This window comes from Sinohyriopsis cumingii, chromosome 15 (genome assembly GCF_028554795.1).
Source record: "Sinohyriopsis cumingii isolate HCF-2022 chromosome 15, ASM2855479v2, whole genome shotgun sequence".
Lineage (NCBI taxonomy): Eukaryota > Metazoa > Mollusca > Bivalvia > Unionida > Unionidae > Sinohyriopsis > Sinohyriopsis cumingii.
Window position 1 is genome coordinate 94,742,867 of NC_142975.1, and position 26,900 is coordinate 94,769,766.

Consider the following 26,900-nt stretch of genomic DNA (forward strand, 5'->3'; position numbering starts at 1 on the left):
GCAGGTTCCTTTCATGGTGCATTTGAATTTTTCCAATCCAAACCCAAGACTGTATACACCAGTTTACAAGCAACAATACTGTCACACAAAAAAAATCACAAGATGATATACTTTGTCGCCAATAAAGAAAACAAAATCACAATTTGCAAAACCAGTGAAGTCCAGTGCAATCCCAGAATGAACTTTTTACACCTTTCATAGTTTTAAGAAGAAAATATATTTTTCTGCCTGCAGGAAAAATACATGCATATGAAATTTCATGAGCTAAACCATGACTGTGTTATATCAGACTTCATGTTATAACAGAGCCTGTTATAGCAGGATCACAATGTACCAATCTTTCTTATTCTTATTATGTATCTCAGTGTGTAACTCCAATCATAAATTACACAAATAGTATTACTAATCTTTCTTATTCTTATTATGTATCTCAGTGTGTAACTCCAATCAAAAATTACACAAACAGTATTACTGATCTTTCTTATTCTTATTATGTATTTCAGTGTGTAACTCCAGTCCAAAAATTACAAATCAGTATTACCAATATTTCTTATTCTTATTATGAATCTTAGTGTGTAACTCCAATCCTAAATTACACAATTAGTATAGCAAATATGATAATGATAACAAATATGGCAATGAACTGCATTAAATTCAAATTAATGATTTCTTTAAAATTGATATAACTTCCTATGAAAATAAGAATTACCTGCATCAAAATCCTGTTTCATAAGTGAACAATATTTTCTATATAAATGAAAACGTAAGTCTTTAACAATGTGATGTGTGCACCAACCCAGTAAAGCAATTTTTAATAGCAGATAGCTGGAATATTTATTTAATCTATTATGTTATTAAACAAATTCCAGTTTTACCAGTCATTTCTGCTTGTGTGACCTCAACTCCAGACTTCAGCACTGCAGAGCACTTGTTCTGTACATTGCGTCCAAGTCCATTGTCAACATGTTCATGCAACTCCTGAATTAAGGGTATGATTGTATGGGGAGACAAAACTGTATCATGCAGAAGCATATTTTTAAACAACTCTTCTCACCATAAAGACAAAGTATTTTATTGTAATATTTCTGGATGTTTGTTGACTTTAAAAGGTCATTTAGCTACCATATGATACTTTGGCTTCAGACTGAAAAGAGTTATATATATATATATACACACACTGTCCTCACATAATGACATATTTTGCTGTGAACATTATTCCAATGTCAGCCACTTTATATTCATTGCAAATACAAAACATGTACGATACAATTTTAAATACTGGAATGTTGTGACCTTAAAGAAAATCTGATGGAGATATTTGTCACAATTAAATATATCATTAAAGTGAATAATGCACAGATAAACAAAATGGAAATAATGTGACGTTGTGCACAGTTTCTTTTGAACAAAATTTAAACTGTATCACATCAGTGAAATGCATCAGAATTGTTTTGTGTTCAGCAAGGTATTACTCTGAAGGCAGTGCCTTGCACAAAACTTAAATTTGATGCTCATTTTCACGGTTATGAAACAAATAAAAAATAAAAAAATTCACAAAAGCCTGCTTCTATGACAGATTATTCAATACATCCTGTTGCAAACTAATATTTGGATTTTACAGTCCATCTGGTGTCCCGTGGACTTTAGTCCATTTGGTGTTCCTTGGATTTTACAGTCCTTCTGGTGTCCCGTGGACTTTAGTCCAATTGGTGTTCCTTGGATTTTACAGTCCATCTGGTGTCCCGTGGACTTTAGTCCATTTGGTGTTCCTTGGATTTTACAGTCCATCTGGTGTCCCGTGGACTTTAGTCCATTTGGTGTTCCTTGGATTTTACAGTCCATAAGTCTTTTCAATTTTCTTCACAATTTAAAACTTCAGATGATTGTAACCTGACTACAGTTAGGTTATCTGTCCTTGAACAAAATCTTATTTAAATTATTCAATGTAGCAGCCATAGTAGATATAAGATTAGAACCATTTTCATGTAGAACCAGCTAGACATCATTAGAAGCCTTTTGATAAAAGTCCAATGAGAATATATCAATTCAGGAGGAGCAGCAATACTAAGGCTTTTAAGCTCAGGTTGGTATTATCTTCATGTAAGCCCAGACAGACACTGTATCGAGTCTTGTTATGAAAACACTATGTTGATAAGACTTCATATTTAGAACAAACAGCAATGGAAAGATTTCTTTCAAGATGGCAGCCAAGGTGGCCATATTGCATGTCAGATTAGAACCTGTTTCATTAGGACAGAACTTCTCTCATGAAAAACCCATTCTGACCAGACTTTAGGAGAAGTAGTCATGACAAGATTTTCAATACAGCAGCCATGGTAGCCATATTGGAGGTCAGATGGCACCAGTGCACTGAGCACAAACTAAACATCACAAGAATAATTTTAATGAAAACCCAATGGTGATATGACCATTCATTTAGGAAGGGTAGCAATACCAAGATTTAGCAGACAGCAGCCATGGTGACATACTGGTGATCAGATTGGCACCATTTCATCTGAGACCAAACAAGCACCATAAGAAGTCATGCAATGACAATCCCATGATGATATGACCTGGGAATAGCAAGATCTTTGAGTCGGCTGCCATGATGGCCATGCTGGACTACTGGATACTCACTATTTTTATTAAGGACCAACCAGACATCATCAGCAGTCATTTAGTCAAAACCACATGATCATCCATTCAGAAGCAAGAATTCCTGGATCGCCACTGTAGCAGCCATATTGGATTTAAAAGTAGCATCATTTTCATTGAGGATCAACTATGTATCACAAAAAGTCTTCTGTTGAAAACCCAATGTTGACATGACCATCCATTATGGATGATTCATAATAACAAGATTTGAAAATGGCTATTGTGACAGACGTATTTTATTTAGGAGTAACAAAGAAGAGTTCTGGTAAAAATCCCATGTCAATATGACTTTCCATACAAGAGGAGAAGTGATAAGTTCTTCAACATGGCTGAATTTGTGGACATACTAGATGTCCATACAGCACCATTTTTGTTCTGGACACCCTTAACCATGGGATGAATGTGTTGGTAATCATTGAAGTAGATTAAGATAAATAGTGATAAACTTCTGCTAATGGATGATGGATAACAGGCTGTCCCATAAGATGTGACCAGTAGAAATAAAACTTACATTACATTTATGCCAATTTTATCTTTCAAATCAGATGTGTGTTTGTGTGTGTGTGTGTGATCTGGATTTTTAATGTAGCTACGACATCTGCAGTGTGGCAGTTTATAGTAATGTCTAGCACTGGGGAATCGTGCCGCAGACATGTAGCATCATGTCCCACCCAGTCACATTATCCTGACATGAGGCTGACCAGTCCTAACACTAACCTCTTAATGCTGATCACCAAGCAAGGCAGCTGTTAGTACCACTTTTAGAAGTATCTGGAATGACTTGGCTGGGGATCAAACCCACGACCTCCCGTATCGGAGGCGGACGCTCTAACCACTAGGCCACCGAAGCGGTCTTTATTATAAAACAGATTAGAAGTATCTGGAATGACTAGGCTGGGGATCAAACCCACGACCTCCCACATCTGAGGCAGGTGCTCTAACCACTAGGCCACCAGAGCAGTAAAATCAGACCAGTGTAAAATATTCTGAATTAGATCTATTAAGTACTTGTTATAATGAATAAAGTTTTTGCCTGTCAAGATGTTGCATCAAACAGACTACTGAACTTAAAGGTAGGTTATGTTCACGTGTCTTGAAAGGCGCAAGACTGTCTAGTTCCAACAGCAACAAGATTAACATTACCCACTGTACAGTGCATCTCATCCCTTTACATGTACACAATACAAAAAATACTGACCATACTTCACTCGTGAAGAGGACAGTGCTGCTGAGTGCAGTGTAGAGCAGTGTACTGTGCCTGTGAAATCTCAGGTTGTCTAGCAGTGTTTTTCTCCTCAGGTGTAACTTTCAATCAGCTCATTCAAGGACTAACTTGTATAACTAGTATATTACACAAGAGCACAGTGCAGTAGGACTGACTGTTGTGGTCAATCTGAAGATTTCACTGTGTATTTGTGTGTACTTCAGTGCAGTAGGACTGACTCCACCAGTCAATCTTAAGATTTCACTGTGTATTTGTGTGTACTTCAGTGGATACTACACAGAAATTAGTGAAAAAATGGTCAATACAAATTTTGTGTGTATGATATAGCCTACATAAGAATCAATTGAGAGAGTTTCACTGACTAGGTTCTTTATGAAAAAAGGCTGACACATCAACACATCATAGAAACATACCTTGAAGCAGTTACTGTTGGCTCATTATGACAAGACTGAAGTGGCTGCATTACTCTTCATTTAACATGTATTTATGTGACATGTATTTTTATTTTGCAACCTGCTTTTCATGTACTCAATGTGGATTCTGACAGTCATGAAAAGCCATTTGCCTTCACGGCTTTGTCCTATCCTTTAGTTTCAAAATATAAATAAAAAACTCAATATGTATTTATTACATTAGAACACTGTTTAAAAGAAACAGTCAGAACATGGTGCTAATGAAGCAGCCTCATTTTCAATTATAACTGTGTGCCTCTCCTGTGAAAGAGTCCAACACAAAGCAAATGGCAATCAAGGTCATTAAGTTTATTATACAAGTACATTATTATCTTCTTGGAACGTGAACTTGTTGGTTCAGCAATTTACATATGGACCTTTTTTTTAAATTTTTGCCAGGGACATTTTAAAAATATATTTGTGAATATACACGTTCCATGCAGAGACTCTCTAAAAAATTTTATGGCATTGTCAGGATTAACACACAAAATGCATGTCTTCAACGAATTTCAGCTTTACATTTACGTATGGATGTTACTAGTCATTATGAGCCACAGATGTAAAATGATTCGCAAGAGTACTGTACAATAACAATAAAACACTGAACCACAACAAAACGTTTGCAGGATACTAACATCAATCAAGAAAACATACGTAAAATAAAAGATGACATGCCATTACAATAAGCTCAAGACTGGAAATGTTACTACACTGTTTACCTGTGATGTATATGTCAGAGGCATCCAGATTCTTCATGATGGCTGAGGAACACCTACCCACCAGGTGCTGGCTCAGTGAAACTTCTACATACTGATGGAGATCCTTACACAACCAATCAAAAGGTAGTTTAGGTAGTGATATGTTAAAGCAAACAACCAATTGAAAGGTAGTTTAGGTAGTAACATGTTATATCAGATAACCAATCAACTGGTAGTCTAGGTAGTGATATGCTATATCAGATATTAACCAATCAAAAGGTAGTTTAGGTAGTAATATGTTAGAGCGGACACAATTATGTGGATCATATATGGTCTGGTTAAGTTCTAACATTTCCGGGGAAGAGATGAACATCAGGGGAAAAACTTTGGGTTCAAAGTGTTTATCATTGTTTTCAAAATATATTTTGTTCCAGTAAAAGATAAGTCTTACATGAGAATTAAACAAACAAACATGTAGTACAAAATAAACATTTACATTTGCTTGTTTGTAAATAAATTTTCGTTTCTTTCTGCATATATATAGATATATATAGATATATGGGGCCAAGTAGTCTAAGGCACTTGCATTTGCAAATCACAGACATCATACCTCTCTCGGCATGGGTTTGAGTCTCAGCTCAGCCAATGTGTGTGAGAAAGTCTGCCAGCAGCTTACCATGGGTTGGTGGTCCTTCCTGGTTTTTGCCAGGTTCTTCCTCCAGCAGACATACTAGGTGCCATGTATAGCCTAACGTGTTGAAAAATGGCATTAGGTCCACAACAACCACCATTTCTATGGTTTTCTTATTTGTTTGCCCACTGATGTATATATACCTATTTTTTAGATTTACAGAAACTATGAGGTTGAATGGTGAAATCAATTACATTTACATTATTAGTAAAGAAATCTAAATTAAGACTTACTTTAATAAACTAATATGGAAGGATCAGAAAAAATCTATGGAAGGATCAGAAAAAATCTATCTGCATACAAATTTTAATGTGGAGAGGAAATTATACTTTAGTTATAGAAAGAAAAACTCCGCCATTGCCAGACCCAAGCCCAGGTGTAAAAGGAGGAGGGTTGGGCATGGGGCTAGCAACCTGACCCTGTAAAACCCAACTTGCTACAAAAAACGCCAACAGAAAAAAAAAACAGAAACTGAAAGCCCGAGGGAGGAAGGGTCTTCTTCTGGAAGATTTATGATGCTATGTGGTGAAAGCCGTGAGCCCGTGGAAGCCATAAAGCAGACCACCCTTCTATCAAACAGGAGAATTAACATCGCAACATGGAATGTGAGGACAATGTATGAGGCAGGAAAAACAGCACAGGTAGCAGCAGAGTTGAGGAACTACAACCTATCCCTACTGGACATTAGTGAGACAAGATGGACTCAATCTGGACAAAGAAGACTGATGACAGGAGAGAAGCTACTGTATTCAGGACATGAGGAAGATAATGCACCTCATACACAGGGGGTTGGGCTCTTGCAAGCAAGCATATAAAGCACTGATAGGATGGGAACCACATGGGCCCAGAATCCTCAGAAAGAATGGATTTCAGCCGAAACATTGCGCAAAATCCAGAAGCATAAACAGAAAAAAGCAGCAGTAAATAGCAGTAGGACAAGAACTAAAAAAGTAAAGGTACAAAAGAGTACACTGACGCCCACAGAGAAGTGAAAAGAAGCATCAAGATAGACAAGAGAAACTATGTTGAAGGAATGGTAGCAGAGGCAGAAGAAGCAACATGAAGTGGAAACATGAAGAAGCTGTATGACATCACCAAGAAGCTGTCCGGCAAGTACAGCAAAACAGAGAGACCCGTAAAGGACAAGCAGGGAAAGACCACAGCAAGTACAGAACACCAAATTAAGAGATGGGCAGAACATTTTGAAGAACTGTTGAACAGGCCAGCCCCACTAAATCCCCAGAAATCCACCCAGCCAATGCAGATCTCCCCATAAGCTGTGACAATCCCAACAGAGACGAGATCAGGAAAGCCATCACCCAGCTGAAAAACGGCAAGGCAACTGGACCTGATGGCATCCCAGCAGAAGCCCTAAGAGCAGACTTAGATGCTTCAGTGGAAATGCTATAGCATCTCTTTGAGAAGATCTGGGAGGAAGAAGAAATACCGACTGACTGGAAGGAGGGACACATCAAGATCTCAAAGAAAGGAGACCTCAGCAACTGCTCCAACTACAGAGGAATCACACTCTCATCAGTACCAGGGAAGGTCTTCAACCGGGTCCTCTTGGAGAGGATGAAGGAGGCCATTAACCCCCAGTTACGAGATGAGCAAGCGGGCTTCCGGCAGAACAGATCATGTACAGACCAAATAGCTACTCTTCGCATCATAGTCAAGCAATCGTTGGAGAGGAATTCTTCACTCTACATCAACTTTGTCGATTATGAGAAGGCATCTGACAGCGTGGACTGAGAGACACTCTGGAAACTTCTTCGCCACTATGGCATCCCAACCAAGCTGGTGAACCTGATCAAGAACACTTACAATGGAATGTCCTGCAGAGTCATTCATGCAGGACAGCACACAGACAGCTTCCTAGTGCAGACTGGCATAAGGTAAGGCTGCTTGCTGTCGCCATTTCCCTTCCTTCTCGCCATCGACTGGATTATGAAGACGTCTACCAATGGGCAGAGAAATGGGATCCAGTGGACATTGTGGTGTCAACTTGAGGACCTGGATTTTGCCAATGACCTAGCACTCTTGTCCCATAGTCAGCAGCAAATGCAGGACATGACCGATGTACTGGCAGCCACATCAGCACAGGTTGACTTCAACGTCCACAAAGACAAGACCAAGATCCTCAAGATCAATTATGCCAGTAACAACCCAGTCATACTGCAGGGAAGTCCCCTGGAAGAGGTGAAGTCCTTCACGTACCTGGGCAGCATTATCAACCAGCAGGGTGGCACATAAGCAAATGTCAAGGCAAGGATCGGAAAGGCGAGAGCAGCTTTCATACAGCTCAAGAACATCTGGAGCTCCAAAGAAATTTCCGTAACTACCAAGATCAGACTGTTCAATTTCAATGAGTAGTCAGTCCTATTGTATGAAGCAGAGACCAGAAGAACCACCAAGTCGACCGTAAAGAGAGTTCAGACCTTCATCAACAGCTGCCTAAGAAGAATTCTCCAGATCCGCTGGCCAGACACCATCAGCAACACCAACCAGTGGCAGAGAACCTCCCAGCTTCCAGCAGAGGACGAGATCAAGAAGAGAAGGTGGGGTTGGATAGGACACACCCTATGTAAGCCACCAACCAACATTACCAGACAGGCATTGAAATGGAACCCTCAAGGCAAGCGGAGAAGGAGGCGACCAAAGAAACACCTGGCGACACGACCTTGAGGCGGACATCACTAAGATGGGTCACACCTGGAGTCACCTTGAATGGATGGCACAGGACAGAAGCCTCTGGTGATCATTTGTGGGCGGCCTATACCCCGGCAGGGGTGACTGGCAAAACATAGAAAGAAAACCTACTAAATATATTTTAGATTTATTTTACAAATATATACTTGGATCCAGATGATCACAAATAATTTTCTTGGGCAAAGTAAATTTTGCATAAAATATTAAAAACATTTTAAAATCATGGTCATCCAGGTGTAAACTATGATATCCCAGAAAAATTAAAGAGTTTTTCGTTTTCTCTTGACAATTTCCCATAAAAAATATTAACCAAATTATTGTTCTTATTGCTGTTGTTGTTATGAGGTTTAACACCATTTTTCAGCACAGGATAGGCTATGCATGGTAGCCAGTTTAATTGGTGGAGGAAGAACCTGGGAGAAAAAAAGAGAAGCTACTGGCAAGCTTTATCAAATACCCACAATGGCTGAATGTGTGTGTGTGTGTGTGTGTGTGTGTGTGATTTGGATTTTTAACATAGCTGTAACAATGTTTCAGTCATATCGCTATGATGTCTGCAGTGTGGCTGTTTATTGTGATGTCTAGCACACTGGGGCATCATGCCAAAGACCTGCAGAATCATGTCCCACCCTGTCACATTATCTCAACACCAGACCAACCAGTCCTAACACTAACCTTATAATGCTGAGTGCCAAGTGAGGCAGCTGCTAGTACCATTTTTATAAGTCTTTGGTATGACTCAACTGAGGTTAGCACCCACAACCTCCTGCATCTGAGGTGGATGCTCTAACCACATAGGCAACTGAAGCAGTACAATGGCTGAGCCCAAGACTCAAACAAATGCAGAAAAGACATGATCTGTCAGTGATCTGTAACGGTGAGTGCTTAAGACCACTCTGCTGTTCAGAGCCCCCTAAATTCTTCTGAAAATCCAAGAACGTTTAGAAAATGTGATCTAATAGGCAAAGAAACTGCTCAAAAACGTCATTTAAGTTTACATTTACTACTTCATTTTACTGAATTTTTCTCTTTTACAAAGAATAAACAATAATGCCTTATCATGGATGAAAAAAAATACACACTGTAGACTTTTAGTATGTGTGGTCTTGTTGAAATAATCCTATGACAAAGATAGTTTGAGACAGTAATGGCAGCTCTATTGGAAAGTGTTGGTCTCATAATCCAAGGGTCACATGTTCAGTACCTGTCAAGGGCATGTCAAAGGACATGCTGATAGTATGTACTTTGCATATGCCAATAGCATGGGCCCTGGTCTAACTTCATACATGTGTCAAAAGCATGGACCCTGGTCTGACTTCAGACATGTGTAAATGGCATGGACCATGATCTATTTTCTTAAACACACCAATTGCATGGTTCCTGATCTGATTTGCTTTAATTCTTTGTCATCATCACTTGTGAAATATTGGAATACTTAACTTTCTTAAAAACAGATATTTTTTACAAAGTGCAGAGTGTAGCATTGAAAGTCATTATAAATGTTAAAGTTTGGTGTTCATTCTCTTGCATAACTTACAGTTGCATGAATTATTCCTAAGCAATCATCATTACATAGAAAAGTATGGGAAAAAGTACCCAGACACTAGCTGCAAATAATAGATAAATAAATACTTTAAAATTCATCCAATTTGTACAGGTCAAAATTGTACTCCTGTTATCAAATACACAAAGAAAAGTTTACCTTTAAGTAAAAACATTTCAGACTCACACATTTAGAAAAAACCACTAAGAAAATTGTTTGGGAGTAAATTTTTTCACGCTGACACAATTATTGACATTCGATACATTTTCTGAAACACAAGTCATTACAGAAGAACTGAAACATATTTAAACTATCAGTGACTTGCAGAATTTTTCTCTGACCCTTTTTTTCTTTACAGAAGTCAATGTCATTATCAAAATAAACACATTTCCTTTCTTTTATTTGAAGATGTCACGACCCTGTCAATTTATATTCAGTCTCTCCCTGAGTTCATACTGCTATTCAGGCAATGAATGATGTCAAAATGATGACATCATAATGCAATGATCACATCATTTCAATCTGCACAGTAAGTATTGATTAATCAAAAGTATGCATTCAATTTCACCAAAACAAGTATTAAATTTAGGTGCAGACTTCCAGACTTGAGACATTTGACTGGCTGATTTTAAGAAAGACTTAAATTTAATTAAAGAAGATCAATGGATATATATATATATATATATATATATATATATATATATATATATATATATATATATATATAAAATATTTAAACAATATACACAGTATTTAAACAATAATGCCTATTAAAAAAAGAACTTGTTTTTCTTTCTGCACTCGCAGACTAGAGTCCTGCCAAAGCTAGTGACTGACTGTTTAAATTAAGAAGATGAAAGGAATACCTACCTTCTTATAACGAGTTAATAATGCAGGATCAGGATGGAATGGCTGATCAAACTCATCCACCACTAACGACAGTCTTCGAATCTCCTCATTCAAAGCTGAAGACACCTAAGGAAAATTACACAGATATAAACACAAGCTAAAACCAGTGATGTTCCTCCAGTAGTTTTTGCAATGCAGGACAAAATTTAATCAGAATGTGAAAGATTGCTAAATAAGAAAACTGTACAACAAATGTTAAAAATGTCCTGGGCATCAATTCAGAAAACAATGTATGCTCAGTACATAAGTTTATACATATGACGTTCATATGTGATTATAGGTGGTTCACTAACATGAATTAGGAACATTTTTTGTACATTTTTTATGTAAATTTATGCAACCTCCAGGCAGGCAAAAGTGCAAATTTCGTTTCTTAAGAATGTTTGTGGTGTGCAAGAGTGCCACAATGATTTGATAGCATAACTAACAGACTAGTCTTTGACAGAGTAATAAACTATTCCCATAATAATTCTTCAACTATATCAATATTGGTTAAGAAACTGTACAGAAGCATTGCTATATCTATACAAAATTGAGAAAAATATTATTATAGCAAACTGTATGCTGTTGCTGTATATATTGGGTAAAATTTTACCATTAGACTCACAGCACATGGTAAGAAAATTTAATTTAAATAATTTAAACTGAACATTAAAATATGTGTCCAGATTTACACAGATGCCTATTCCCTCAGTACACAGGATTCTGATATTACTCATTATCCAACAGTGAAGCAATAAGTCAAATAGTGGCTGAAATTTTCAACCATGCAAATGAGTAACACATAATAAAAATTTTTTTTATTGATTATATTTAAACATTAGCTTAGACTTTATTCAGGTATCCTTTTCGAGTTTATGGCTGTCTAAAGGAGAATTTTATTCTTCCTTTTTCTTAATGAATGAAATTTGCTAAACATATTTCCTGTGAAGATTTTAATGCTGTACACAGTACAAATCTATATATTGTATCTTTTATAATTAAATTGTACATTTTTTCAAGGAGCCTTAATATGGATCTTAATATTCATTTTTTCCTCACGTGTGCAGATTTACAAAAGCAATGTAAACGTAAATACATGAAGAAAATGTGCATACTTTAGGGCATTTAAATGCTGTTCAATATAATGTTCTTTTCTACAGAACTTCTATTCCTCATGATTGGTGATGCAAGAGGATTGTATAGGAAACTTTCACTTATTTATTTAAATATCTTTACATTGTCTTGGCTTTGTTCAGAGAAAAATGCATGACAATGCAATGATGATGTCATTGTTGGCAGTTTCAGTATCAAATAAATGCGAATTCATTGACTCATATCCGTAACTCTAAAACTAACAGTAGGTATCAGATTAAACTTGTTACATTTATTGCTTCAAGAGTCGAAATCACCATGTCTATATTCAAATAAATCCAACCCAACTGATGAAGGAATATGGAATACATTCATAAAGCATTCCCATTCAAGGCATGAAAATGGGAATACAGAAACCAACAGACATTTCGTAGACAGAGGAGGAAGAAGCAAGCTGTATTTCTTCAAGGAAGCCTTATTTATTTATTTCGAGTCTAGGACTCTACCCCCCCTGCTATTTTGCTATTACCCCCCCATCATTTACCCCTCCTCAGTATATTACCCCCCATTTTGTTACCCCCCCAGTTTATTACTATATAACACATAATTGTTATACCCCCAGAATAAATAATAAATTAAAATAAATTTCAAAAGAATTTATTGTAAATTTTTATTTTAGTTAATTAATCTCAGCCTTGAAAACATATACTTGTCCAGGATCATTCAATATTAAATTCATCATATCATAATGTTATAGGACCATAAAATATGTTATATTGATATGATTACAGCTGAATGTTATGTGCGATCCCTCACAAGTATTCAAATTGCTCTCTATTATCAAAGTCATTAACAATGTTCATGATCTGATCATTGCAGTCACGATATTTCTTTCACTTAATTTGAAACCCTTTCTGTTCGATTTATATTCAGTGAGGTGAAGCCAACACAAGAGTATAGACTGAGCACAGATTAAACTGCTAAAATCATTTATATTGATGTGAAACCAATACTCTTATCAGACTGTGTTTGTGTACACTTAAATTGACGGGATAGAAACTTATTGCAGTAAAGCCAACAAAATATCAATTAACAATTAAATTCTTTGTCGCTTGTTGTGATCGCTGTGTTTGCTTTAGTTCATTTTTATCTCTGTATTTGTAAATGATGGTAATGGCAGGGGGTAATAAACCATAGGGTAATATACTGAGGGGGTAAATGATTGGGGGTAATGGCATGGGATAACTGATGAGTGGGTGGGGTAATGTCCTTCCTGCTTCCATTTATTTCCTGTGAGGCTTTAAAGAAATGGTACAAAAAGTGATTTTTTTTGTTTATAGTTCTCACTGCATAGCTCATGCTTTAATATCCAAGCAGTTCATCCTATTACACTAATCCTTGACTCAATTTGCAAGGTACTGGAATGTCAAATTAATACAAGTGTGTGTGTGTGTGTGTTGGAATTTTAACATAGATTTTTACAAATTTCAGAACTCTGGAATAAATGATGCTGAGATTCAAGGCTTATTTCTTTAGAGGAATGGTATAGTCAATCTTCAGGTTTACATTATATAAACGTGCAAAGATATATTGGTAAACAAAAAATTGCCAAATGTCTGTACTTTCTATCGCTGCACAGTGTAGAGTTAATGCATGCAACAAAGTCTATTTTTTCCATCCTCAGGAACAATTATGAGCTATGTCAATCGATCAGATAATTGTACCTTCCTTTCCACATCCTCCACCATGGATTTAATCTTATCTTTGACCTCCACGGTAAGGAGGGTAAGCTGCTTCTGTTTGTAGTCCAACTCGTCTGCCTTTTCTTGTCTCTCACACTCCTTATTTTTCCTGAAACACAAACACATTAACTTGTTTATAACAACCCTGCAAGGGTTCTTCCTCCACCATTAATACTGGCCGCCATACATAGCCTATCATGTGCTGAAAAATGGCGCTAAACCCCACAACAACAACAACAACAACAACCCTGCAATCTCAAGTAAAGGACAATCTCAATTCCTTTTAACTGCCCATTTTATCAGAAGCACAATGAAAATACATATAACCTATACCTCAGTAAAACACCTTATCTCTATGTTGCACCTCAAAATTATTGAAACTAAAAGTACAACTCACAACAGAAAAACATCTGCCAGATGTTGAAGAATACTAAAAAGCAATACACGTTATAAAGGTTTATGTTGGGTCAAAGTTCATTTAATGGAATACAGTGATATTATTACATAATGTCTTGTCAAACTGCTGCATATGTAACACACTCAATTATAAGTCAGGTCCAATTCCAAACAACACAGCCACTAATCTGCCTATGGTGCTTGTACTACTGACTACTTCTAACTGCAGAGACCCAGATCTGCCAGTGCTGGGAGGTCTGTGCAGTCTGCAGCTGGAATCAGCTTATAAGTGAATTTATATATACATAGGTAAAGCTTATACACAAAATTAAAGAGTCATGTTTTTAGCACCATCACTTTCTGAATCAGCCTTCTGGGGTTCTTAGCTGCAAAACTGGGAAAAGGTAAATCCAATCCAATAAACTCATTTTAGCTGTCAAATGTTCTTAACCTGTCCAAGCATGATGTGATCACCATCTATTCTGGGTGGTGTCTTGCACTGGGGCATCATGCCGCAGACCAGTCCTAACACTAACCTCTTAATGCTGAGTGCCAAGCGAGGTAGTTGTTAGTACCATTTTTATAAGTCTTTGGTATGACTTGGCCAGGAATCGAACCCACGAACTCCTGCATCCAAGGTGGATGCTCTAACCAACAGGCCACCTCAGCGGTGCTTATTACTGAGTAGAAATGAAATCTGAGATGAACATATGGTCCAACATAATAGGACATGACATAATATTCATGGGTATGTATAACACTATAACTGGACACCATGACTTCCTTACATTTGCCAATTACATATTTCCAATTTATAGCTCCTGATTTATGTTTACAAATTTGATTTAAAAAAATTAAACCCAATTGGAATGCTGACGTAAACAGGTTCATAAAATATATTAGAAGAAAGCATGCTTACAATTGCTCCAGACTTAGCATGAATGTTTTATCCATCAGCGCTCTCAGGTCTCCAGTTACTTTCTTTCCTCGCTGTGTATGTTGTTCAAATTTTGTCTTGACAGCTGACTTGGAGATACATTCCTGAAAATTACAACAAATATTTGTACAGAATACATTTTTTCATTCTCAGTGAATCAGAGTAACTGAACAGGTACGGTTTTGGAATTGTAATACATGGGTCACTATTTCAATACCTGAACAGGCAAGCCCATTATGATTAACCATTCCTGACATAAACAAAGTGGTCATGGACACAGGGTCATTTCAAAGGTATGTGTTGTTTATCTTTTGTGAAAACCTGCAAAATACCAATTGTGTCACAATAAGAGTAGCAGTTGTGTATATCATTTAACTTTGGAGCCAACATATCATCACTGGCGTAAATGAGGTCTTTGTCCTTGCCTTGTTTACCGTACAAGTCAAGTTGAACGTCATTGTAGATGTTCATGTTGTTTACTTTTTAAAGCTATATTTATTAAACCCCACACAACATGCCATCATTGCTTTACCTCTGTGTATCCAGTTACATCCAGTCTCCATGGAACAAAGGTAATCAATTCATAACATTGGTGAATTAAGCCTTTGGCTTGTATCTCTAGATAAATGTAATCTCTTTCAGGATGAGTTAATTCCGTCTCCTGATTTCATTCAATGGCACATGTACATTCCATATTTACCCAATAGTTGATCAAAATTGCTACTTCATTAATAAACTAACCTCAAATAATGTTACTACCTTAATATCAATAACAGAACTTCCAAACTGACCTCAAGTAATGTTACTACCTTAATATCAATCATAGAACCTCCAACTAACAAATGAAATTTTTTAATGCTGGAGGTAAAAAGTTCATGCAACTGAAAAAAGTGGAAAAGATGCTCGCAAAGTAGCAATCTCTTGCAGTATTTGAAGAGATGAATCCATGAAATTAAATACCATAAATATATTGGCTTTGACTGGCTAAACCACAAATTTAACAAATGAAACTGATACTCATACTCACAATGAGCACACTCCACTCAATACGTACTCAATTCAGTCTAAACTCAACCATAACAATCTATAATCTCTATTTGATTGGGTCTTTTCATCAGCCGTTGTGGTTGCCAGTAAGTAAACTACTTTCTCCAAAACACTTGAAAGATACAGGTCACTGGTGCTAAGGTTCAGCCCAGTAAGACCCACATGGATAAAGATGCCAGCGGGTACCTGGATACTCAGGTAAATGCCTGTTGATAATGAACAACTGGGTACCTATTTAAAAAAAAGTTTTCCAATTTCAAATCATAATGGTTACAGTTTGAGGCTCATGTGGTGTGCGCATTTATTCATCAACACAGGTTTGTATGGTTGCTTACAATTTACTCATCATATATGTATTATATAAAAATACATTAATACAATCCTTTCTCATGTGACCTATTTAAGAATCAACCCTGATATTTCAAGCTCTACTGTCCTAACATTTGCCCATCCATGGTTTGTGTGCCATTATTCTCGTACCTTAAACCCACTTTTTTTAAAGATGTTGATGACACTAACTGGATCAATACCTTTTGTCAACAGCGACAGTAAGTGCTGATTAAGAAATATTTGACAAAATAAAATTTAAATAGTACTATGATTCAAATAAAAGATAGCACAATAGAAATGTCTGGTTTAACTAATACCACTTTTGCCTCAAGTTTGTTTGCTGTTTAAGTCAGGACCACTGTTCAAAATTATTTACTGGAAATTTTATCATTAGCAGGTAACTCACAACATATTCTTTGTCACGACAAAGTCAACATTACTGGAACATGCACTTCTTATACCAATGAAATAAATGAACAAAATGGACAACTATACAGAAAGAAATATTTAAATATAAAGGAAAAAAAGCTTTGTTACTAAATAACATGGAGAGAAAAAATATAATAAAAATTCATGTGTGTAAATGTAGCTTTTGCACGAATTATACATTAACAGTTAAATTTTATTTTGTGTAAACAACTCATAGCTAAATTATTTTCTCTGTGTATGGGATTAATACACTGTGTAAAACATTTTTTTTATGCTTATGCCTCAAAAGTATAGAAAATGGCTACTATTCCTGGCAAACTATGCTTTTGTGACCAGGGCAGTGATATTTTGAAATTTACCTCTTTTCCAGAACATTCCAGATAAATTCAGTGCTGAGTAAACTTGCAGTAACTTCTAGAACTTTCCAGTAATTTAAATAGTAGTATAAATACAGGGGCCTTAAGCCCATCAGTTCAGTTTAGTTCCAGCTGCCTAAGTGGATACATATCCGCATTTTTCTGAGGTGGCATCAAGAGGCTGCAAGCATCTATCTGATGCATTTTGCTATGTCTGCAGCCAATTTATCAAGACAAGCGTGAAAGAAAAAGCACTCAGTAGAAGGATCTGCTAAAATGTGTGAGGCCTACAAGGCATATTTTGGCACGCCTGCTGAGGGTAAAGACATACCCTGGGCACCTCATTTCACCTGCGAGCACCGCAAAACAACTCTGGAAGATAAGATGGACAATTGTTGCTCGGAATTGTATGTTAAAAAATTTGTAAAAAGTTTTAAAATTGTAAACGTAGCCAAAGCCGAAAACTATGAGGAGCTGGATGAGACTCTGGTGAAGACCTATGGCACAATGGGCTGCAGGATGTCCCTCAAAGTCCATATCCTTGATGCTCATCTGGATAAATTCGAGGAGAACATGGAAGCGTACTCAGAGGAGCATAGCAAGGATATACTGGACTTTTAACATCACTACCAAGGACAGTATAATCAGAACATGATGAGAGACACTATATATGGGTCTGATTCATTAAAGCGATTTACAGTACAATCGTAAATCTTGAAAAACTACTCACTTCTAAATCTTTTGTGGTCATTTTGGTATTATTTTAGTATAAATACATGTTAATCTTGATTTATATGTTGATTTTTTCTGACTTTATGTGAACGAAAAGACACAAATTTGACTGTTTACTCATTGGAAATAGGTAAATTTTAAAATATCACTGTCCTGGTCACAAAAGCAAAGATTGTGGGGAATAATAGTCATTTTCTATACTTTTTAGGCATAAGCAATTACAAAATAACACTTACTACCCAGGAACAAAGATTTGTTACATAGTGATATAAGGATCACTATTATTAGAAGTAAACATGTTTATTTGGGCCTATGCTTTGGAATTTCCTGAGTGTATAATCCAGGTTATGGTTTTGATTTTGTGTGTGTGTGTGTGTGTGTGATCTGGATTTTTAATGTAGCTTTAACAATTTTTCAATCATATCGCTACGATGTCTGCAGTGTGACAGTTTATAGTGAGGTCTAGCACTGGGGCATCATGCCGCAGACATGTAGCATGATGACCCACCCAGTCACATTATTCTGACACCAGACCGACCAGTCCTAACACTAACCTCTTAACGCTGAGCACCAAGCGAGGCAGCTGTTAGTACCATTTTTGTAAGTCTTTGGTATGACTCAACCGGGCATCGAACCCACGAGATCCCGCATCCGAGGCAAAAACTAACCACTAGGCCACCGGAGCGGTCTTTGATTTTGTAAACATCAGGATCATTTGAGATGGTTATTTTCCATTAGGTAATGGTTATTTTTTTTAGAAAATGCTAAAGGTCAAGAAAAGAACTATATAATCTTGTAATCTTTAAGTTTTAGCAGAATGAAGTTGTATGCTGTGTCCAGTACTGGTGGGGGCCAGGAATCTTTTTCTCCAAATTACTGAAATCATATGATTATTTTCTCTGGAAATATAAAAGTGCTCTGATAAAATTCTTGGATAAAGACATTCAATGAAATTTATACTGAATTCAAACCTGGAATTTTATTACTGTGATTCAACAAAAACTGTTGACACATCAACACTCTATAAGCTATAACAGACACGTCATCGCCTTCATTTTAGGATTTCTTCAGGACTTGTACAGAGTTTTATTGAGGACCTTAAATTACTAGGACTTATGCCTGAGTTAATTCTTAGATTATTTTGGGATTTAATTCAAAATACCATAAGTTCTTTTTTCTCATTTTCACTTTGTATTCTAGGGAAATAAATTTAAATTTTTAAATTTTAAAAAGATTGTTGTCTTTCACTCTTTTCTGTTAATTATTTTAAGAGCACAGACTTGTAACAAGGGGAAAATGATATTTCATTAACATACCTCAAACTTCCTTTCAAAATTTGCAAATTCAAACAATCTGGCTTGAAAACCCTCTTGAAGTGTCCCAGCTGCAACAAAGATATATGACATGACAAAACAATGACAAAACAATTGATATTACTGGACTGTAAATGCATATTTTTCTAAATAAAAAAGTTGAAAATAATAAATTTGCAGAAAACATAACCTATATCTGGCAAAAAACTGATACTTTTGTACACTGAACCTTATCCAACCTCTTTCAAGGCTAATGAAATATTTTTTGATAGTTTCACTGTAGATTCCTCAAGGCTTATGAAATAATTTTGATATTTGTCACTGTGGACTCCTCAAGGCTAACGAAATAATCTGGATATCTGTCACAGGGGACTCCTCAAGGCTAATGAAATAATTTTGATATTTGTTACTGTGGACTCCTCAAGGCTAATGAAATAATTTTGACAGTTGTCACTGTGGATATCCAGATCAGAAGATGAAAATTTACCTGTCCAACTTGAAATGGCATTTTAAAATTTCCAGCAGTTAAGTTTAAAAAAATCATCTGAACAGGTGAATGTAGATTCAGGGGTGAAGAGTGCTTCTCTTTAATGAAAGGAATATCTTGTTCAGAATACTGACAATTTCACTGAAAGTCCATACTTTCTAGTGGTCCCCAGGTGAAGGAGTGGTCTAAACCACTCATCTTTACCGATCACTGCCATTTCACCTTTCCGTGTGACAAAGAGTCTCGGGCCAGTCAATGTGAGTATGTGAGAAAGCTTGCCAGTAACTTCCTGTGGGTCTGTGGATTTTACTGCATTTTACCAGGTTCTTCATCGACCAGTTAGTCTGACTGCCATGTATAGCAGAGCTTTTCTTACCAGCCGGGAGCTGGGTGGTTTACCTAGCTACTTTTACTTTATACCTTGCTACTTTAAAAAAAAAAATCCCATTGGTCGAGGTCTCCCAAACCCCACCATCATCACCCACTTTAGCAAATCATCCTCCAACTTCAAATTTAATGGAAGACCCTGGTACAGTCTATATAATGCTGAGAAATGGAGTCAAACCCCAAAACAACAATAACTAAAACAACAAGAACAACCATACTATCTACCAGAATTTTTGTTTTACATTTGTCTTGATAAGCTCAAACAAGAGTTTAGCTCTCATTGTTCACTGCTAATAAAGAAAGAACACATTGATCTCTGTAATTATTTACAATTGGTGTTAAAAGGACACAAAAAGGTTATGGAAAGCACACTTTCACACAATCAAAGTTATGCCATTAACACTGTCACCTTTTTTATTTCTATAATACCTGCTTGAGTAAGAAGAGTTTATTCAGTGCAATCAGAACCTTTTAGTATCATCCTGACTGGGCAAGCAAAATTTTAGTAACAGTCTGACTGGTCAAGTAAAATCTTAGTACAGTAAAACCTGTCATGAGCGACCTCTGCTATGAGCGACCACCTGTCATTTCCGACCACAATCGTAATGCACAGATCGATTTTACTATATAAACGCTCTGTTATGAACGACCACCTGCTGAACGCGACCAGTGACCGCGATTTCTTGGCAAAATATGCATTTTGACACTGCTATGAATGACCGCATCGCCAAAAAATCAAAACAGATTGACACCACTGACCTTAACTTAATCCTTTGTAAACACTAGAGCTCGGGATAAATGTAGCATGCAAACAAAGTGCACATTAAATAACACTACAGTTGAACAACCATATATCGGGATAAACACCTCTAACCATCATTTAATCCTTTGTAACAAAGACTGCATAAATAGCAAAGATTGCTCTAATAAAGTATTTAAAAATAATTTGTCTTGCTACAGTACCAGTTTTGTGAAATTTACAACTCCAGCGTACGGTGTCATTTGTAAACTGCAGTAAACCAGACTAAAAGTACATGTCACTAACCGCCATTGTAGTGCCGAAGTCATGTGAATATCCAGTAAGAGTAACATCAAAGGGAGTAATGATGGATATACGCAGTCTATTTAGAGGTTTGTATTTTTTCTTTATCTGTATGAAAACTCACAAAACGCCGGTAGTCCTTATGTCCAAGTGAGAAATCGTTTGAAAGGGCTTCAGTGTTGGTTTGAGTACGTCGTTTGCTTTCCAGTTAATCCATAATGCCTGGAGGGTGAATGAGCTCATTGTCTTTAATACTAGTAAGTGAGAATCATTTCCGGATTTTTTTAAAATTATTTTTTATTTCTTTTGTTAGTGTTTCACCAAGCCACAATCTGTTTACGTGGGTGCAGATGGTCGGAACATTTGTTTATCGAGCTATAACGCTATTGATTTAAACTTCGTCTCAGAATAAATGTACAGTATTGTTTCCTAATGAGTTAATTATGTCTTTTGGTTTCATTCATTGGTACATAATATATATTTATTCCACAATTCCCCAAAACCTGATCAAAACCGATAGTCTTTATAACGTCAACACTAATAACAATGGCAGAATCTCTGCTGAAAAAAAGAAAAATTTTAACACTGGAAGAAAGGATTAATGTCATTGAAAGAAATGAAAAAGGCGAGACCACTCACAAAATAGCAGTCAGCTTAAGCGTCGGTAAAATGCAAGTTCAAAATGTAATCAAAGACAAGAAGTCCATTAGAAACGAATGGCAGAAAGGTGCACAAGCACAGAGGAAATATGCCACGGCACGACGGACAGTTTACGGAGATCTGAACGAGCGAGTATGGGAGTGGTTTTGTGTCGCAAGGAGTAAAAACATACCAGTAAGTGGGAAGTGGATTCATGAAAGGGCAATAATTGAGATACATGTTCAGACCAAATAGCTGAGTAAAACATGTCAACAAAGAAGTATAATGGATTTCTTTAAAAAAAACAAGTGAATAAGTGTATAAAATAAGATATATACATCATATCTAACTGTTAATTTTTTGTATATATTAATGTGATGTTGAAATATAAATTTTATTCTCGTTTGATAGATGTATATCTTTATTATATAAAGATATTTTGAGAGGAATGCATGCATTATTTAACAAGATTCATGAATAAGGGATATGATACATGTACAGTGAGTATGGGTATTATTTATTTTTCAACAATGCTAACTATAGACCCTGAAAACCAGTCCATTTTCACACACCTCTTATGACAGACCACCTGTCTTGAGAGACCGCTTTTGGTTGGCAGAAGGGGCGGTCTCTCATAATAGGTTTTACTGTATCAGTCTGACTGGGCAAGTCAAATTTTAGTATCATCCTGACTGGGTAAGTCAAATTTTAGTATCAGTCTGACTGGGCAAGTCAAATTTTAGTATCCATCTGACTGGGCAAGTCAAATTTTAGTATCATCCTGACTGGGCAAGTAAAATTTTAGTATCATCCAGACTGGGCAAGTCAAATTTTAGTATCAATCTGACTGGGAAAGAGGATTTTTAGTACCAATCCAACTGGGAAAGTTGATTTTTTAGTAACAGCGTGATGGGAAAAGTGGATTTTTAGTATCAGTCTGACTGGGAAAGTGGATTTTTAGTATTAGTGTGACTGGAAAAATGGATTTTTAGTATCAGCCTGACTGGGAAAGTGAATTTTTAGTATTAGTGTGACTGGAAAAGTGGATTTTTAGTATCAGTCTTACTGGGAAAGTGCATTGGGAAAGTGGATTTTTAGTATCAGTCTGAATGGGAAAATGAATTTTTAGTATTAGTGTGACTGGGAAAGCGGATTTTAAGTATTGGTCTTACAAGATAAGGGGATTTTTTTTCTCTCCAAGATTTTTCAATCTCTGCTGACATATTTTGAAACAGTTGGGACAGCATGCAATGGACAGGTAATTTAGGTTTGGATTAGAGAGGATTTATCTTAAAACATGTAGTCTGATAAGAAAATCATTTTTTTGTTCATCCCTACATCCTTTGGTACTAGTATATCAAATATTAAAAGTGACATAAGAAAGATTGGAATGAAATTCAAAGGATCCATCTTGAAGAATGAGTGACAACCATCAACAACCTATCTTCACTCAAATGCTTAATCATAAATATACCTGCAAGTGATCATCTGGGTGATGTTTACTACATTAGTGTTTGGTCATTTTAGGCCATTGATCATCCTGTGTGGAATGTCAGTACATGTCACACATTTGGTGAGAAAAGGCAGGAAGATAGACAAAACAATGCAATTCAAATTTGTTTAATTCACAGAAGAATGAATTTAGAATTGTTTACTCAACACCTTTACTTTAATATATAGTTATCTTACGATAAGTAATGTTTCTTTCTCAACTGAATAAAGTTTAAAATTTAAATGCAATGCCAATTCTTATTAGACACATGTCCTCCATGCTGAGAATTTCTAAAAAAAGAACAGGTTGAGCTGTGCAAAATAAAACCCTTAATAAATGCAGACAGGTTATCTGCACTAACTGTGCATAATAAAGCCCTTCTAAATGCAGACTGGTTCTCTGCCTCATCTAAAATAATTACCATGACCAACTGGAGATAGCACTGAAGTAAAAATTATAAAACTGTTATACACTGGAACACATTATACACTTGGTGATTGGGTGTCTAATCTGTGATAGAGGACAGTGAGGTATTGTTGTCATTCTTCAAACAGAATGGTTATTATACTGTCTTAAGATAATATTTAAAATCTATCAATGTCATCAACAGCAAGAGTCCACAGTATGGTAAGAAGTCTTTTTTTTCTTCTATTAATTGCTGTAAATATGGGTATACTAATGCAGGAAATGAGTACCTTTTGGAACCTACTGAAAAATTTAAAGACCATTTCATATTCACAAACTGATGGAATTTCAAGGAGTGCTGATTCTGTTGTCATATTAGAATAGTATTTACTATGCTATGAATATTCTCACACTAACTGAAACAATTTAAGGTTAAATTGTAATAAGGATTCTTTTATCAAGACTGAGAGGTGTCTGTGATGATTTGACTATCATGAATATCAGCCATGTAGTAAATTTCAATTTACAGCAATCAACACATTAGCAACATCTTTCAATGTCTATTTACAAGACAGATATAGATAAAAAGAATTTGCTAAATGGCCTCATTTCTGAGTAACCCCCACTAATGAAATGTGAAATTTACCTGCTTAAAAATCAAAATATAACTGATTTAAAATAACATATCAGTCAAGTTGTAGTTTTAAAATGTTATTATTAACAAACTTAGGCAATTCTCCATTTGTTCACAAATGTCATGTCACATTCTAATCAGTTTTCATCTGTGAATGGTCATAATGCATGTGTTTGTGTGTGTTTTGGATTTTTAATGATGCTTTAGAAAAATTCAGTCATACAGCTACGATGTCTGCATTGTGACAGTATATAGTTACATCTAGCACTGCGACATCATGGCACAGACAGATAGAATAATGTCCCACCCAGTCACATTATCCCGACACCAGGCGGACCAGCCCTAGCACTAACCTATTAATGCTGGATGCCAAGCGAGGCAGCTGTTAGTACCACTTTTAGAAGTATCTGGAATGACTTGGCCGGGGATCAAACCCATGACCTCCCACATCTGATTCAGATGCCCTAACCACTAGACCACCAGGCAGTAAAATCAAACTAGTGAAAATATTCTGAATTAGATCTATTAAATACTTGTTATAATGAATAAAGTTTTTGCCTGTCAAGAGGTTGCATCAAACAGACTACTGACTACCCTTTGGCATTACTCAGCCAGGGTTCAAACCCGAGACCTCCCACATCTGAGGCAGATGGTCCTAATGCAATACATTTCTACTTCTACCATGTTACAGAATATATTTTGTAATGTTTTGTAACCCATAACAGAGATACTCAAAGTATAGAGAATGCAGACAGCAGGGTTTGGATAATATTATACATTAAACTGGACCAAAAGGAGGAACATAAATGACAAGATACTGAGAATCAAATTTCCGTCTCTATAACCATAAGCAAAATACCAATTTCCACTGAAATACATATTGTCTGATTTAATACATGCTATATGAATTATACATTTTAAATCATACTTTATTTCTTAACAAGAAATTACTTTAAAATTTCATTGGGAGAACCTATTCAAATACAATGACCTTTATGAACATTTTCAAAAACTAGTTTCAGTACTAAACAGAAGCAGTCAAAGTATATAAAGGGAGGTAATCATATACTATGAACTCTAATAATTTCCTCATAGGATCAGATCCTGAATTATTTCCCTTTTTTGAGCTCTATTAGGTTTCCAAGACCAGAGGAACCAAAAACAGAAAGTACTTTATTGTTAGGAACACAAATTATTTTTAACAAAGGAAGTGTAGCGACCTGTGAACCCTGATGAGACCGTCTCAGTAAGACAGTTGATTTTGTTCCATAAGTTTGACCAGTTTTCATTAAGGTGTAACAAAATATCATAAACTGCTATTGTAAAACTGGAAAATGTCTTTAAAGGTTTGGTATTCAAAACATCCAGCTACGGTAAACATTATATTCAAATGAAAAAAGTTTGTAATGTGCATGTACACATTATTAACCACTAGTTCAATTGTACAAAATTCAGTTCCAAACACTATGCAGATCAATGGCATGTTGCTATTTCTCAATTTGATGAAAGTCTTGGATTTTTTTTCCATTTCACACAGCGACAATCATATCTCCTGCCATGAAACATACTCAAATTGGCAAGTGATGTCCAATAAACCTGTGTCCCATCCAGTTTTTATTCACAAGAATATTCCTTTTTATTCCTCTGTGCTGATTATTAACACATTTTAAGATGCTTAAATTCTGCTTTGTTTTCAGCAGTATACTGGATGCCATTTTTACAAATTTTATAATCAACTGTTTGATTAAGCAGATGCTTCAAAATGAAAAACTGTGCAGTTTAAAGCATCTGAGGTACTTCTGTAAAGTTAGTCTGGTTCCCTGACAAATTCAACTAATTCTGATATGAAACCCAGATCCAAGTCAAATACGGATGAACCAGTTATCCAGAATTTTCCGCAACAATAATTTTTCCATAGTTTTTGCTTTTATTAAGAAAGTCCATATCATAAGGGTAATTCTCATAAGACTTATGGCAAAATCAGAAGGGTTGGCAGGTCTGTTGTAGACAGCATGCTGCAGGCTCTGAAAGGGTTGAAATACCTCTAAGCTAATATTTGTGTCCATTTTTGTTTTAAACATAGAAATACTCAAAACATTCCTGAAAGTGATGAGATGAAGATCTAGGTAAAATGCAAATGCTTTATTTTAATTTCTGAAAACATTCCAAATAAGCTGAATACCAATAAGCATCTACTTAAAAAAGACTATTTCTACAAGATAGGGTTAGCATATTTCTTTCAAAATATTAAAGGTTTTTTCAAAGTTTTTCAAGGTTTAAAATCATGTTTTTCAAGTTGCATTCTTATATTAATTTTAAAGGATACGTCAATGAAACTATGTAAACACAACTTAATACTTACTATTACTTCTTACAAGGAACATTTCTTGCAAATTTATTATATAAAAAAGACATGAAGACAAGAGTATGATCACTGATATCATTCCCATTACCAAACATCCTACATCTGGACATTAGAATAATGTACCGTCACTGAACAATGTTCATTTTACTCTGTCTACGCTACACAATTTACAAAGTCCAAAATATTTAGAGTGAATTTTTCAGTTCTTGTA

At 35.9% G+C, this 26,900-nt stretch overlaps 1 protein-coding gene across 2 annotated transcripts in view; it reads right to left on the reverse strand.

The window, feature by feature from the left end:
• LOC149782343 (mitofusin-2-like) overlaps positions 1-26,900 on the reverse strand; it is an 89,737-nt gene that overhangs the window by 29,115 nt on the left and 33,722 nt on the right. The window contains exons 9-13 of one of the 2 annotated variants that reach the window (XM_089933721.1): positions 19,242-19,309; positions 15,014-15,135; positions 13,681-13,807; positions 10,844-10,948; positions 876-978 (exon numbers count right to left, since the gene is read on the reverse strand). In XM_089933721.1, coding sequence (XP_089789847.1) covers positions 876-978; positions 10,844-10,948; positions 13,681-13,807; positions 15,014-15,135; positions 19,242-19,309 — 525 coding nt within the window. Of the gene's footprint in view, positions 1-875; positions 979-5,051; positions 5,155-10,843; positions 10,949-13,680; positions 13,808-15,013; positions 15,136-19,241; positions 19,310-26,900 lie in introns of both variants that reach the window. The other variant, XM_089933722.1, reaches the window with a different exon arrangement.